The sequence below is a fragment of the Raphanus sativus genome, chromosome 5 (genome assembly GCF_000801105.2).
Source record: "Raphanus sativus cultivar WK10039 chromosome 5, ASM80110v3, whole genome shotgun sequence".
NCBI classification, from domain to species: domain Eukaryota; kingdom Viridiplantae; phylum Streptophyta; class Magnoliopsida; order Brassicales; family Brassicaceae; genus Raphanus; species Raphanus sativus.
The window spans coordinates 14,748,187-14,764,776 of record NC_079515.1 but is presented as its reverse complement, the minus strand read 5'-3'; the positions used below and the strand labels follow the sequence as shown (position 1 = coordinate 14,764,776).

At 37.5% G+C, this 16,590-nt stretch overlaps 3 protein-coding genes and 1 long non-coding RNA gene across 5 annotated transcripts; all 4 read left to right on the top strand.

Moving 5' to 3' along the window:
• Positions 1–3,330: 3,330 nt before the first annotated feature.
• LOC130494873 (uncharacterized) lies at positions 3,331–6,464 on the top strand. The gene is made up of 7 exons (XM_056985693.1): positions 3,331–3,474; positions 3,561–3,569; positions 3,653–3,782; positions 5,671–5,935; positions 5,999–6,128; positions 6,202–6,305; positions 6,398–6,464. Exons 1-7 carry the CDS (start codon positions 3,331–3,333, stop codon positions 6,462–6,464), a joined length of 849 nt encoding a protein of 282 aa, XP_056841673.1.
• Positions 6,465–6,927: 463 nt separating this feature from the next.
• On the top strand, positions 6,928–8,972 carry LOC130512551 (uncharacterized). 2 transcript variants are annotated; one of them, XR_008946103.1, is made up of 4 exons: positions 6,928–7,728; positions 7,802–7,931; positions 8,021–8,452; positions 8,672–8,972. It is a non-coding gene; the product is annotated as an uncharacterized LOC130512551 (long non-coding RNA). The 2 variants fall into 2 exon arrangements; XR_008946102.1 differs by having other exon boundaries at positions 6,931–7,728; positions 8,667–8,972.
• A 182-nt stretch (positions 8,973–9,154) lies between these two features.
• Positions 9,155–9,719, top strand: LOC130494872 (uncharacterized). The gene is made up of 3 exons (XM_056985692.1): positions 9,155–9,162; positions 9,272–9,362; positions 9,429–9,719. The coding sequence occupies exons 1-3, from the start codon at positions 9,155–9,157 to the stop codon at positions 9,717–9,719; spliced, it is 390 nt and encodes a 129-aa protein (XP_056841672.1).
• Positions 9,720–11,132: 1,413 nt separating this feature from the next.
• LOC130512431 (anther-specific protein BCP1-like) lies at positions 11,133–11,758 on the top strand. The gene has a single exon (XM_057010401.1). It carries the CDS (start codon positions 11,217–11,219, stop codon positions 11,574–11,576), a length of 360 nt encoding a protein of 119 aa, XP_056866381.1. The 5' UTR covers positions 11,133–11,216; the 3' UTR covers positions 11,577–11,758.
• Positions 11,759–16,590: the final 4,832 nt, after the last annotated feature.

The following is a 16,590-nucleotide window of genomic DNA, read 5'->3' as shown; positions in this document are numbered from 1 at the left end:
CAAGAAATGGGGTTTCCTCGAAATTTCCTCACTATTTTTTGAGGAAATTTCGAGGAAGACCAAATTCCTCTGTATTTTTCGAGGGGATACCGAGGAAACCAGGGTCGTCGAAAAAAATCGACGGATATTTCTAATATTTCGACGACATCTTGTAGCCGTTAGAGAGCCGTTGGGGGATTTAAACAATTTCGAGGAAATTTCGAGGAAATGCCTGTTTCCCTCGAAATTTCCTCGAAATTTCCTCAGTATGCCGGGATGATTTCATCTATAAATACAGCCACCCCTCTTCCTCTTCATTCACTCCATTTCTTTTCTTCTTCTCTCCTAGTCTCACGAATTTGATTCCAAAAAAACATGTCTTCTTCAAATTATTTTCGTTCTTGGATGGATCGACCTCATTTGGATCCGGACACGAGATTGCTTACGGAAGAATACAATCAAGGTATAATCGAGTTCATGAGGGTAGCTCGCAAACAACCGGAAGCAGAAACAGGTAAGTTAAGATGTCCTTGCTCTAATTGTAAAAATAGAAAAGTTATTAAAGAGTGGGATGTTTGGACTCATCTATTATTGAGTGGGTTTACACGAAGTTACAAAATTTGGTATCATCATGGGGAAACTGATTATGAACTTGGTAGTACTAGCGAACCTCAGCCGGCGGTTAGATTAGAAGAACCAATTAGGGCGGATGTAGATTATGGTGTAGGTACTGAGCAGATGATAAATGATCATTTTAGAGGGGAAGATTTACCCAATGCAGAAGCTAGGAGATTTTATGAAATGTTGGATGCTGGAAAGCAACCATTGTACGAAGGTTGCAGAGATGGTCATTCAGCTTTATCATCTGCTATGAGACTGATGGGCATTAAAACAGATTATAACTTGGCTGAAGACTGTGTGGATGCGATAGCTAATTTTGTTAAAGGTATTCTACCTGAGGATAATGTAGCTCCAGGTTCATACTACGAGGTTCAAAAACTCGTAGCTGGGGTTGGTTTATCTTATCAGGTAATAGATGTATGCAGCAATAACTGCATGATTTATTGGAGGGCGGATGATCAGCGGACTACATGCAAATTTTGTGGGAAGCCTCGTTATAAAGATACGAGTGGAAGAGTTCCAGTGCCATATAAAAGGATGTGGTATTTGCCTTTGACGGAAAGGTTGCAGAGGTTATATCTTTCAGAACGCACAGCGCAACGAATGAGATGGCATGCGGAGCACTCAACAGATGGTGAGATTAGACATCCTTCAGATGCAAAAGCGTGGAAACATTTCCAATCAAAGTATCCCGACTTTGCGTATGAGAGAAGAAATGTCTACCTTGGATTATGTACTGATGGTTTCAGCCCGTATGGGAGGAGTGGAAGACAATATTCTCTATGGCCAGTCATTGTTACACCATACAACTTACCCCCAAACTTGTGCTTGCGACGAGAGTTTTTGTTTCTCTCCATTCTCGTTCCCGGACCAGAGCATCCTAAGAGATCACTTGATGTGTTTCTTCAGCCACTAATATATGAGTTGCAACAACTATGGGCTCAAGGTGCTGAAACATACGATATTTCGTGTAAAGAAAACTTTCAAATGCGGGCAGTACTAATGTGGACAATAAGTGATTTTCCAGCATATGGTATGTTATCTGGATGGACAACGCATGGAAGGCTATCATGTCCATATTGTCAAGATAACACTGATGCTTTCCAACAAAAACACGGAAGGAAAACGTGTTGGTTTGACTGTCACAGGAGATTCCTACCATCTGATCATCCATATCGTAGGAGTAGGAATTTGTTTACTAAGAACAAGAAGGTGTTTGACAGTCCACCTGCGGAAATTAGTGGGAAAGGTTTGAAGACACAACTAAGAGATTTTGGTGCAGAAAGGACGCCAGACATCGGTGGACATGCGCGTTTTCCGGTAGATGCTGTTGGAAACCTACATAACTGGCACAAAAAAGTATATTCTGGGATCTGCCATACTGGGAGGATCATTTGCTAAGGCATAATTTAGATGTCATGCATATTGAGAAGAATTTTTTTGACAATCTCATGAACACGATCCTTAACGTTCAAGGTAAAATAAAGGATAACTTGAAGTCAAGACTGGATTTAGTCGATATATGTGCTCGTTCAGAACTTCATATTGATGAGAATGGTAGGGCTCCTTTTCCCATATACCGACTTGATGTAGAAGGAAAAGATGCGTTCTTTGATTGGATTTCAAACGATGTGGAGTTTCCAGACGGTTACGCATCTAATTTGCGTAACTGTATCGACGGAAAGGAAGGAAAGTTTATTGGCTTAAAAAGTCACGATTGTCATGTGTTGATGCAGCGCTTACTTCCGTTTGCTTTCAAGGAACTATTACCACGAAATGTTTATAAAGCAATTGCAGGGATAAGTGCTTTCTTCCGCGATTTATGCGCCAGATCAGTGACTCTTGAAGGTATTGAAAATCTGAAGACTAACATAGCCGTGATTCAGTGCAACCTTGAGAAGATATTTCCTCCCTCATTTTTTGATGTTATGGAGCATCTTGTTATTCACTTGGCAAGAGAATTGGAACTTGGTGGTCCTGTGCAGTATAGATGGATGTATCTATATGAGCGGTATATGTTCCATTTGAAGAAAATGGTGAAAAATCTAAGTAGGGTGGAAGGTTCTATAGTCGCACAGATGATCAATGAAGAAATTTCAAACTTTGCAGAATACTACTTTCCAGCAGAAGTTCAGACCAAAAACAGAAGACCTGCTCGGCATGATGATAGAGGCGAACGGGCAACATACCATGTTACGGTTCCTGACATTTTCACAGGTGTTGGACGACTTAGCGGAAAATCAAAGGACCGTCGACTTACTGAGCAGGAGCACAGTCATTTGCAAACATATTTGCTCACCAACTGCGAAGATGTTCTTCAATATGAGAGGTAAGTTTATTATCTTACAAAATTTTATTTTAACAAATTAACATTTATATCTTAATTAATTACATTTTTGTCCATCACAGGATTTTCATGGCAGAAAAGCGGTTCGAATATAGATACGCTACAGAGGCAGAACTAGAAGAAATGTAGCAAAGAGAATTTGCTGGATGGATGTTTACTTATGTGAGTGCCTTAAACAAATTAAAAAATCATTTATCACATATTTATACTCATATATATGTGCTATTAATAGGTGTCTGCTGGTTTGGCCAGAGGTGAAACATTTGACGATTGGATACGCGAGATGGTGGTTGGACCAAACTATGTTGTGAAGTCATATCCGAGATTTTGTACTCGAGGATATGCATTCACAACTGAAAAGACGAAACGTTCGCGTACGACCTATGATGCTGGCGTTTGTTCTGCATCGGGAGATGATGTATACTACGGACACATACATGAGATTTTGGAAATCAAGTATTTGGGCTTGCTTGGATTGCGCTGTACTGTTTTCTATTGTGATTGGCACGACATCACTCCAGATCGAGGTGTGAGAACAGATGCATTTGGTGTTACATCAGTTAATTCGAGACGAAAGCTGCAATATTATGATCCTTTCATTCTTGCTTCTCAGGCCGATCAAGTAAGTAAATGTTAATTATTCAGAATGATTGGTCATCATGTGTAATAATTTAAACTTGTACTAAAAATTTTAAAATGTTACAGGTTTGTTATATCAAGTACCCCCGGATAAGGAACAGAGATGATCCATGGGTTACAGTTACCAGACTCAACCCGAGAGGCCGAGTTCAGGGGAGTTCTGAGCTCGAAGACCCACTACAACCAATCACATCCAGTAACTTAAGTGCAGCAGAAGATGTAGCAGGAGTTGGCCTTGTAGTAGATTTCACCGACTTCGCAGAGGAAGCCGTCGTTCACGCACAGGATGAACCAGTTATTGGAGAGTTTCACCAAGATCCAGATTCAGATTCATCTGCTGATGATGAGTCGGAATCAGAGTAGTTTTTTTTTTTTTTTAATGTATTTCGAGGAAATTTCGAGGGAAGTTAGGGTTTCCTCGATATTTCCTCGGAATGACCCTTAACGGTTTAGGGGTTTGAGTGAAAACACCATGTTCCTCGAAATTCCCTCGAAATATTTCGAGGAAATTTCGACGACCAAGCTAATTTTAGGGGTTTGATTTAAAATACCTTGTTTCCTCGAATATTCCTCGAAATATTTCGAGGAAATTTCGAGGGTACATAAATTTTTTTTGTGCTTCCTCGAAATTCCCTCGAAATATTTCGAGGAAATATCGAGGACCTCGAAAATTTTTGGTTGTTCCTCAAAATTCCCTCACAATATTTCGAGGGAATTTCGAGGAACAGGGGGTTTTAAACCGAGAACAACGTTTTGCGGATTGAATAACACGTATATAACCTTCATTAAGTGTCTTAGCCAGATTATAAAGTCAAACTTTAGGGTTTTAACCCGAAAACAATGTTTTGCGGATTGAGACGAAAACCACACAACATAAGATAAACACTTATACATTTTAATAAACGGTAAAGGAAATACTTACAATAATTTTTGTAATTCTGTTATTTCATTGTTTATGATCATCTATACAAAGAAACCTCATTATTATGAATTACACTTGTATAAGAAATGACATAAGGGAAAAAAATCGATGTTTTCAAAACCCCAAACCCTCTTTCCTCGAAATTTCCTCACAATATTGTGAGGAAATTTCGAGGAATGTTTTCCTCAGACTGTTTTTCATTAACCAGGCAACCCTAGCCGCCAAATAAGAGAATTTCGAGGAAATTTCGACGACCACATTAAAAATTGTGAGGAAATTTCGACGGACCCTGTCCGTCGGACCCCTCATAAATTAGGTTTTCATTCTTTTCTTCCCCATTTCTCTCCATCGATTCCTCTCTTCCTCTCTCTCGCGCCTCCTCTCCTTCTCCTCTCCTCTCTCTTCCTCGCGGCTCCTCTCCTTCTCCTCTCCTCTCTTCTCTCTTCCTCCACGGATCTCCTCTCCTCTCCTCTCTTCCTCTCGGCCTCCTTCCTCTCCTCTCTTCCTCTCCTCTTTCCCATGTAAGTAATTCATCTCTTCTCTTCCTCTCTTCATAGATCTCGAAATTTAGGTTGTTAGATAGAAAATTCTAGGATTGAATGGATAGTTTAGGATTTGCATGTTTGAATTGTTGTTTGGATTGTTGGTATATATTTTTTTTTGATTTATTTTGTGTTTTGATTTTTTAAAACGTTTTTTTGATTTTTTAAAACGTTTTTTGATTTTTTAAAACGGTTTTTTGATTTTTTAAAACGTTTTTTTGATTTTTTAAAACGTTTTTTTGATTTTTAAAACGTTTTTTTTATTTTTAAAAGTTTTTTGATTTTTAAAACTATTTTTCTATATTAAAACTATTTTTTATTTATTAAACTATTTTTAATATATTAAAACTATTTTTGTTATTATTAAACTATTTTTAATATATTAAAACTTTTTTTGTAATTATTAAACAATTTTTAATATATTAAAACTTTTTTGTAATTATTAAACAATTTTTAATATTAAAACTTTTTGTAATCATTTAATAATTTATTAAAATATTTAAACTATTTTTTATATATTTAAACTTTTTTTTGTTATTATTAAACAATTTTAATATATTAACAAATTAAATAAATAATTGTATATATTAAATAAAATTTATTTATATAAAGATCTCAAGAGGAACAGACCCGCTCTCGACAGCGTCGTGGTCGTGGTGGTTCGGGGAGCGGCTCCATTTCGGGTTCCGCATCGCCCTACAGCTCCTACCAGACATCTCCCTCTCCATTTCCCTCTCATTCTCCTCCCGCTCCCGGTGTGGCACCCACTCCTGCTCCTGCTCCTGCTCATCCGGCACTTCTGAGAGTTGCGGAGTTTGTTCGACAGCCGGGTCGTGACCATCTTCCATATCTCACTCAGTATCCACGTGGACGGGGTCAGACATGGTAATTAAACCTATTTTTTTATTAAAATTTGATTCATTTTAAATAATTAATTCTTTTTATTAGGTTCGACCGATCCGGGAACGGGATCAGCGGATGGATCAACAGTATGATGTACTCGTCCCTCGACAATGGACATCCGACTTTCACCGACTTCCCTCTCGAGAAGCAGCATATGTGGTTTCAACAGTTTGCGGTAAGTATTCTATTTTTTACTTATTTTTTTAATCTTTAATATTAATTTTCTACTAATTGTGTTTTATTTTCAGCAACAATTCAACTGGAATGCCGATGATACGTTGTTTATCTATTACCACTTCGTCCATAAAGTTATGGACAACTATAGGAAGCAGATGCACTCGTGGAAGAAGAAGTGGGAAATAAACAATGTTCGTTTTTATTTATGAAACAATTTTTTTAATTTTTTAAAATATTTTTTTATTTATTTAACAATTTTTTTTAAAGGTTCCAAAGGGGATGGACCCGACGGTCTGGCGGGAGTTGGGTGTGCATTGGAGTAAGAACGAAGTGAGAGCGACTTCTTCCACCAACTCCACCAACCGCAAGAGCGACCGTAAGGGGAAGGGCATGTACGTCCATAACTTGGATGCTCAATCTTTAGCCAGTCTGGGGGATCGCTTGGTAAGCTTGTCGGTTTTTATTATATTATTTAAGATTCTAATATTTTTTTGTGCATTTCTTTTAATTACTAATGTTTGTTTAATTTATGTTTTTTTCAAGGCGGAAGAAAATGAGGGGGAGCCGGTTGATCATCTCCGCCTAATAAAGACGGCGTATACCAACAAGAAGACCGGCGAGATTGATGATGGTGTTGTGAGGGATGTGGTCACCCTCATCGACAGTCAGATGGAACAGGCACTACAAAAAAAGTCTACATTGATAGCATATTATTATAGCACGTTTTACTGAACTGCTATCGTTGATAATTTTTAAATTTTCATATTTTTTAATAGCATTAGATAAAAGCTATGATAGAGTAAATGCTATAATATTACTAAGCGGGAACTAATTTCGCCAATACTCGGATAAAAATTAAGCGAGCGCCAAATACATAATTTTTCCCTCTCGTGATATCACTTTTAGATACTTAAGCTAATAAAAAAAATTATTGGCCGATAGACTTGAAAAGAAAAAGTCCAACTCTCTTTAGAAACTGAAACCCTATTAAAAAAAAGAGTCCCACCGATATCTCTTCCTCCTCTCCGCTCCTCTTCTCCTATCTTTCTCTCTCGACACCGACCAGTCTCCTCCGACTCTCCTTCTCGTTCTCTCCTCCGACAAGAGTCCTCATGGAATCGTCGTTCTCCCTTCTTCTTCTGCTATTTATTGTTTTGTATTAGTCATGGAGTATGGTTTCAATTAGTTTTAGTGTTAGGGTTTTGAATTGGGGATAAATGATTGTTCTGTATTAGTCCTCGATTTAGATTGTTCTTATCTCTGGTTTGATTTTTCCTGTCTTTCCATCTGTGTTTATGTGTCTGGGTTTCGATATATGGTTCTCCGTGTGTTCTGGTTCTCTCTGTACTACGGGTTTCATTTTCTGTACATAATCAATCAGTATAGTTTGGTAACTGGTGTGACTTGTTTTAGCTTTGTGTTGTTCCTTGATTTTGGAGCTTAAAAGTGCTTATAACTGTGGTGTTGTGACCATCAGTTTGGCTGTTGCATTTGGAAGGCTCAGGACAATGTTTGGCTGTTGCAAATACAACATCAAATTTGCCGAAAGTTGTGAACGGCTCGAGGAAGAAACCCGACGACTCTCCACCATCTGCGAGGTCAAATTTGCTCTCTCTCTATTTCCATCTCTCCCTCACTTCCTCTGTTTTGAATCTGATGGCGTTTTGACAGAGGCGAACCCGCGGCAGAGCTTCTCTTCCTCGGTAGCAGAGACGGAGAAGACAGAGGAAGAGGACGACGGCGGTGAAGATATAGTGGCCATATCATCTCACCGACTGTGGTTTTCAGTCTACTCCTCAAGGTGAGAGGTTGCAGCAGTCTATGTTAATATCTTTGATCCATTTCTCTTGTCTGGACTGTTTTTAAAAAATATTATTACTAGCTTTTCAGGATGGAGGAGAAGACATATCCAGCAGATGCTTGCTGTTGGGTTCTTTTGTTGTAAACTTTTCAGGTTCTTATGTTGTTAGGTGACCAGATACTTGCTGTTGGGTTTGAGGAGGCTGTGGAGTCTGATTCTTGAGAATCTCCCACAGAACTACAAAAGAGACAAAGCATGCTTTTCTCAGAAACTATGCCTACTTGGGTGAAGAAGTTGGCGAGGAAGTACCTTGACAATCCTCTGAATATCTTTCCTGATCAGAGGAAAGATTGACTCTCACTTGTTCCTGTCCATAGTGATGGTCTCTGTTTCTTTCTTTTGACCTTGCTGTAATTTTTTCCAGGTTGGCTATTTTGATTGCGTTTTTGGCTGCTTTGTTTGTATTGTCACATACCTTGTTACCTTGGTTTCTAAAGCTCACGACAAGCATTTCTTCTCAGGTATACACACATTTCTTACCTGCTTTCGTTTTTGGTCTTTAATTTTTTTATCAACTTAAGCGTTATTAAGCTCTACCAGTTGGCGCTGTAGCATTTTGTTTGCTTGTCGCTTGAGTCAGTCTGATCTCTTTGTTCTTCTTATCTGTTGGCTCTTTGCACATGTGTTATCTCAAATTTTCAGTTCATAAACTCAGTATTGTTTTGGCTTCTTCAGTGTAGTTACAAGCTCAGTCTAAGTCTTGAATTGGGTTCCACTGCGGCAGGAGTGATGATATCAACAACTGATTTCGCCCAGCACACTCTTAAGAGTTGAGAAGCGATAGAATTCGAAGATGGCAGAGAAAGGTAAACACTGGACGTTCGAAGAAGATGAGACGTGGAGATGGCAAGAGGAAGAAGAGTTTAGTTTTTTTTTTGTTTCTGGTTTTACTTAGATTTTCTTAATTCTGGTTAGTTTTATAAACTGGAATTTATGTGTAAACCAAATTTAGTTTATAAATAAAATTTGTTTTCATTTTTATTTTCTAATTAGAATTATTTTTTATTTAATAAATAAAATATAATAGCTATTGCATAATGGCTTATCATAGCACAAAATATTAATCGTAATCAATTTGTAACAAAAAAATTGTGTCATAGTTATGTTAATAATTGCATTCGTTTATTGCTATCATATCTATACATTACATAGCGTAAAAGAAAATGCTATCGTAGAGAGGGTATCTATGATGGCTGCCGATGACATAGCAGATCATAAAACGCTATGAAAAGCCTACGATAGCATTTATCGTGAGCTAAGAATGTACATATTTCTTGTAGTGAGGAAGTGTCTCAGCTTCAAACCGAGGATGACGATTCGACGGGATCGACCGGCTTGCCTCGGGTTCGGATCAACCAAATCGTTGAAGCGGTAAGTTCATTTTTTAAAGTTCAATCCATTTTTTATATTATTTAAATTTGACACTTTCTTTTTCAGTCGGTTCCAAAGAAGAAGGGCCGTTTGTTCGGTTTGGCTCGTCGGTCTCCCTCGGTTCCGTCTGCTTCTGCACCACCACCGTCCTTTGTTGATCAAGAAGTCCTTCTAAGTCAGATGAGGGACAAGGATGCTCGCATATCTGCGCTGGAGTCCATGGTGGCGAGTCAAGAGGCGGGCTGGGAGGCACAGAGGAAGCTGAACGAGCAAATGATGGCGATGATGAGGAGCATGAACCCGAACGCCAACGTCGACTTCCCGACCATGCCAGACCCGGACTTCCAAACCCCGTAGTTTAATTTCTTTCAAAAACTCTAAATGTTTTCTTTTCATTTGTATGACTTTGAATTTTAAATAATATGCTTTCAATTTAAATTTTAAAAATATTTTTTTTTTTAAAAAATAATTTTTGAAAAAAATAATAATTTTCAATATATTCCGAGGAACAGCTGTCCTCGGTATATACCGAGGGAAGTGTTCCTCGGAATATTCCGAGGGACAGTTTCCTCGAAAATTTTCGAAGGCTGCTTTCCTCGAAAATTTTCGAGGAAACTGTCCCTCGAAATATTCCGAGGAACACTGGTCCTCGAAATTTTCGAGGAAAAAGTCCCTCGGAATTTTCCGACGAAACTGTTTCCTCGAAAACTTTCGTAGGTGTTTTCCCTCGGTATAATCCTCGGTATATACCGAGGGAATTGTTCCTCAATATATACCGAGGACCTCTTCGACGAAGGACAGTCCTCTAAATATCCTCGGAATTATATTTCCTCGAAATTCCGTCACAAATTTTCGAGGACATTTCGAGGGAAAATGAAATTTCGAGGACATGTTTTCGAGGGATATTTTCCTCGGTATTTCGTCGGAATACGCTTATTCCGACGAAATACCGAAGAAAATGTCCCTCGGTATCATCGTGTTTTCTTGTAGTGAATGTGTTCAATGTGAAGTATCTGTCATGCTACTTCCCGCCAGACGTGCCTTCTGATTCGCTGACAAATCCTTCTCACCATGGGGGACCTGATGCAGCAACATTTTAGAGCTCAACGGCAACTTTTATTTTTATTTATGGCTTTGTGTTTTGCCTTTTCTTATTAGACTAAAGATTTTAATGACGATTTAAAATGTTTTTTATAAAGAACTCTCTTATGAAAAAAAAAAAACTCTCTTATGACTTTTATAAGATAGATTTTGATAATTAATAAACTAGCTTTTGCTTTATACCTTGAAAGGGATTTGATTCACTTCATTTTCTTTTAAAAGCCGTGAACAAGATTTGATTAATTTCATCTTCCTCGAATAGTAGCTCTCTAGAGATTTCAATTGAAATCCCTAGATTGAACTGATTTCTTGTTCTAACCCGCCGTTAGAAAGTTATTGTATGCAGTCATTTTGGTTAGAAATCAGACTATCAGGCTCTCTATAAAACGCATTTAAATTCATATACGGTATACAATATACATTCATTTTATTGGGTTCATCAACCATTCAAAACATAACTTCGTATTGAATCATTTCATTGGCATGTTACCATTCTTTTTCTTAATTTTGGCTTGTTACCATTCAAAAATATATATTTTAGCAAACCCATTTTTAGCCACTCCGGACAATCTACATTTGGTTGAACGGTACTCCTTTTTCGTCCTACAAAGGCTTTCTAATTTTCTTTTGTTTCAGACACGCAAGACTACTATATATACACTACAAACTCATCTTCTCTCCAATCATCACAATCTCTATACCTCAAACCTACAATAAAATAAAAGAGAGCTACCTAAAAGGGGAGAGAGAAAAATGGGTCGCCAAAACGCTATCGTAGTTTTTGGCCTCGTGTTCTTGACTGTCCTTGGCCTTGCTGCAGCTGCATCCTCTCCGTCTCCTTCAGCGTCACCCTCCAAAGCTCCGGCGGCTCCCAAAACTGATGTCGAAGCTCCAGTGAGCGAGGATACCATTGGAACCACCGACGACGATGCAGCTGCTTCTCCAGGTGATGGTGACGTGGCTGTGGCTGGTCCTCTAGGAAGTGACTCCTCCTACGGTAGCAATGGACCTTCACCTTCTACCGATGCTGCTGACAATGGGGCGGCTGCTCTTAGCCTCTCTGCGTTCGTTGTTGGTGTTACATCCATCGCCGGTTCTTTCTTGTTTCTTTGAGGTGTGTATTATCATCAGAATATTATTCTGTATGAAGTCTATTTATTTATATGAATGATTGTGATGGTTGTGTTGTAATTTATTTTTTCTTTTATTATGAGAAACGATGTGTTTGTAATAAATCTGAAAAAATAAGTTTTCCACTAGCAAAAATAAAATACGGAATCACAGATTGAATTGAATGCAATCCTTTCATGTTTTGAAGATGCAAAAATACATATTAACTAGACCTTCGCTTCGTTTTATGGATGAGTTTATATGATACATATTTGACATCTATACACATGTTTTAAGTTATTATATAATAAGATGGGCCGAACAATTTTTATTAAAAACAAATTGGACCAAAACAATAACAAATAGATGATGGACCTAAAACATTATTATTTTTTTCACGAAATCGATTGAAAATAAATTAGGTTATGAGATTCAATCAACTTGAGATTAGGTTACACGGAAGCTTCATTCGATGTCTGCTTCCCGCTTCGGAACCAGAATTGGAATTGGAACCTTGTGAAAGCTTACGAAATCTCGTTTCCAAAACATTTTTATAATATTCTCTTTAAAAACACGTTGGAAACTTACGATTCCGTTTTAGAATCACGCTTTTTTTTTCAGAACTCATTGTCATAATTCATAAAAATATAAAATCATAGTTTTTTAGTTTATATAAAATCAAAATTTTAATAGTAATAAGTTAAACAGAATAGAAATATACAAATATTAAAACTAATACTATAAATTATCTTTATGCATTGAAGTTTTTATTAAAGACATAGCACATAAATATAGTATGTCAATAAATTTATAAAGTTTTTAAAATAATAAATCTAATACTTTGTTTTAAATTTAATTTATGTGTATTCTTATAGTTTTAATAAGGAATCACTTCAAAATTATTATAAATTAATAAAAGTTTTATTTTAAATTTAAATCACATGATTTTTAGTCCTAGATTATATAAACATTTCTTATATTTTAATATATATAGATATACGCTTCTAACACGTACCCGTTTCCTAATTTTTTAAAACATTTCGCTTCTGCGCTTCCATACGCTTCCGCTTTCACGTACCCGCTTCCGTTTCTATGTTACATAGGATTCAGTCGACTTTGGAATCTTTGATCTCTATCTTAGAAATTGGTCTAAATAGAAATTTGCATCTTGCACTAAATGAAATTACTATTTATTTATTTTTTGTAATGAAAAAGTTTAAATTTAATAATTTTGTTTTTTTTTGGTTTCAAATATTTTTTTGGACATCTTTGATTCGGATAATTATGTACAACCATATCTTACATAATAATGTTGTTTTTTATAGGGGAAAAATGCCACATGTCCTTTCTAAAAATTATGGTGGGATTTTATTGCATTTTGGTATTAAGCCAATCATTTTTAAATATTATGATACGTCCACGTCCTTAGGAATCCAAGTCTAGTTAGATATCTTCTTCCTCTTACGCCCGACAAAATTTCCAGAAACTCAGAGTGTAGTTCTGATCTCCGTGACGTCCCAATCTCGCATTAATTTGTTCTTAACTCTGACTTTTTGTGTGATTAATCTACTCTCTCACTGGAAGCATTCAATCGACATCTTCACATCTCAGAGTAACCGGTTGAAACATTAAGTATGTGATTTTATAAGGATTAAATGAGAATAAGAGAAGAACATGAAGAACTTTAATAGAGAGTGAGATTGGCGAGATTGAGAGAGATAGACAACAAGAATCGAGGAACTGAATTACTTGATTAATTTTGAAGTTGAAAATATGCATAAATAGGAAAGTAAAATAGATCCGGAAACTATTAAACAAGTAAATCCTAGAATAATAAACAAAGCTAGAAGAGTCCAACTGCTGCAGATCAAAGCCAAAGCCAAACTGAAAGGGACAGATCCCAAACGGCTGGGAGGACCACTTTGAAACTTGCCTCCAACGGCTCTCTCTCTCTCTCTCTCTCTCTCTCTCTATATATATATATATATATATATATATATGTATATATCATAGTTTCCTTTCTTGACTTAACCAAGCTATCCTCTCTTGCACTCCAAGCTAGGTAAAGGTGTACGGATAGACTTGGACTTCGAGCTAGGTTGATCTTGTGCACACTCCGGACAGTCTTGCTTCTCCTTGCTTCATCTCACTACTCCTTACACTTGCTGCTATTTATTTCTTCATATCAACACTCCCCCTCAACATTGACTATAGAGACTTTGTTCAAGCTTGGAGAACCATGAAGCATTCCCTCATTAAAACCTTAACTTGAAAAAACCTTTTGGGATAAAAACCAAGCTAAGAAAAAAGAGTAGAACACCTCATAGTTAAGAGGATTAATGTGATGAGAGATCCACAAGTCCAAGTTTTGAATGTATGAACTCGCAGATCTTAGTACTTGCAGCCTTGGCAAAGATGTCAACCAACTGATCTTCACTTCTTCTGTAACAAGGTAGGATGATCTTCTGCTCTACAGCTTGTCTGACCTTTTGACAATTTACTTCAATGTGTTTGGTCTTTTCATAATGAGTTGCTGGCTATGTGTATGGCAGCTTGATTATCACAGTGCATAGTAATTAGATTTGTAGTCTCAATTCCTAAGTCTCTAAGAAGCCTCTTAATGCATGTTAACTCGCTTATAAACTTCCTCATGGTTATATACTCTGCTTCAGCACTTCAACATGACACTACTTTCTGCTTCTTACTCTTCCAGTTCACCAGATTGCCTCCAATAAAGGTGCAATACCCAATAGTTGATCTCCTATCAACTCTATCTTCTGCCCAATCAGCATCACAATATCCTACAATTTATGTGCTTATATTGCATCCCATCCAAAGTCCTTGGCTTGGTGCCTCTCTTAGGTACCTCAATATCCTTTCAACCATGTTCCAATGGTGAATCCTTGGCACCTCCATCTGCTGACTGACTTAGTTCACAACAAAGCAAATGTTTGGTCTTGTGATGGTGAGATGAGTTTATCAACCATCATCTAATACAGCTTCATATCTCCAAAGGGCTTGTCTTCATACTCACCCTTTCGTTGCACTTTATAACCATCTTCAAGTGGAGTCTTTGCTGTCTTTCCTCCTAGATTACCTGCCTCACTCAACAAATCAAGTGTGTACTTTCTTTGTTTTAAGAACAACCCCTCTTTAGATCGGCATATCTCAAACCCTATAAAGTACTTTAGTTCATCCAAGTCTTTAATATCAAAAAAGGAATTAAGAAAGGCATTGGTTAAGATAAAACATTCCTTATCACTTCATGTGATGATAATATCACCAACATATATCAGTATGACCACAATGCATTGCTGAGTAGTGAATCCTCTTCCATTGAACGTTGTACTCAGTTTGTGGTACCAGGCTTTTGGTGATTGTTTTAACCCATAGATTGCTTTATTTAGCCTGAGCACATTCACTGGCTGTACAAGGTTTTCCATACCAGGTGGTGGTCTCATGTAGACTTCATCTTCTAATTCACCTTGAAAAAAAGCATTCTTGACATTCATCTGCCACAGATCCCACTCCAAGTTCACTGCCAAAGAGAGGACAATCCTGATGGTATGTAGTTTGGCCACTGGAGCAAATGTATCAATGTAATCTTCCCCATAGACATGAGTGTATCCTCTTGCCACAAGCCTTATCTTCCTCTTTTCTGGTTTTCCATTTTCTAGATATTTGATGGTTAAGAGCAACCTGCTTGTCACTGCATTCTTGCCCTTGGTGAGCTCAGTTTCATACCATGTATCATTCTTGATCATGGCATTGATCTCATCTCCAACAGAGTCTCTCCATTCATAAAGTTTCATTGCTTCTTCATAAGTCTTTGGAATGTACTCTTGATCTATGCTAGTGATAAACGCCTGATGCTCCATTGGATAATGAGCAAGAGAGTAGACTGCTTGAATGGGATGAGCTATTGTTTGACTGTTGAAGTAAATTCTTGTGTTTCTCCAGTTGGATGGATTTTTTCTCAGCCTCCACACTTTGCTTAGTTTGCTGCTCTACTATCCCTTCCTGTTGTCTCTCATCCTGATCATGAACCTCACTAGTATGTGGTTCTTCTTCTTGACTCCTCGCTTTAGGATTAGGATGGGAATCATCTCGAGCTTGATCAACCTCTTCAATCACAGTTTCTAGACCCTGTCTTTCTTCCTGACATGTCCACTATTATGATTGTTTGTTGATCTTGCTTCTTGGTTTGGTTTGTGCAATACTGATGCCAAGACTCCATGATGCGCCTCAGATTGTCTGCCCTATCAGAGGATGTTTTGGAGAGGTCCTTGAGCTTGTCTCAACTCTTCTCTTCATAATATTCTCTTGATTCCACAAACTTTACATCTCTGGAGACAAGCACCATTATTAATTCTGGATCATAGCACTTGTAGCCTTTTTGGGTAGGTGAATAGCCAAGGAACACAACCTTAGTATTTCTTGCCTCAATCTTATTCCTCTGCTCACCTGGCTGTAAGACATAGCACAAACACCCAAATATGCGCAAGTGATTAAGATAGGGTTTTTCTTTTGTTCAATACCTCATATGATGTGAGATCATCAAGGACCCTTGTTGGGGTTCTGTTGATCAGGTAGCATGCTGTCATGACAGCAACACTCCAAAATCGCTTGGGCACATTGGTGTAGAACATCATACACCTTGCTACCTCCATGAGATGTCTATTCTTCCTCTCATCTACACTATTCTGTTGTGGTGTCTATGGGTAGCTGGTTTGATGAATAATCTCTTGTTTAGCTAAGTGGTTTTTGACAGCATTGCTTGTATATCCCCCCTCTTCTGGCCTGAATACTTTGATCTTAGCATTAAAGTGATTGGTTATATAGGTCTGGAAATTAATAAAAGCAAGCATCCAGTACTCTATCTTTAGTTTGAAATCATAGTTAACCACATGTATTTTGCTCAAGAAAAAAGTTAACCAAATATATTTAGATTTTTGATCTATAAAATGTTACAAAATATCAATGATTCTCCATAGATTTGCATGGTGCAGTCCAAAAT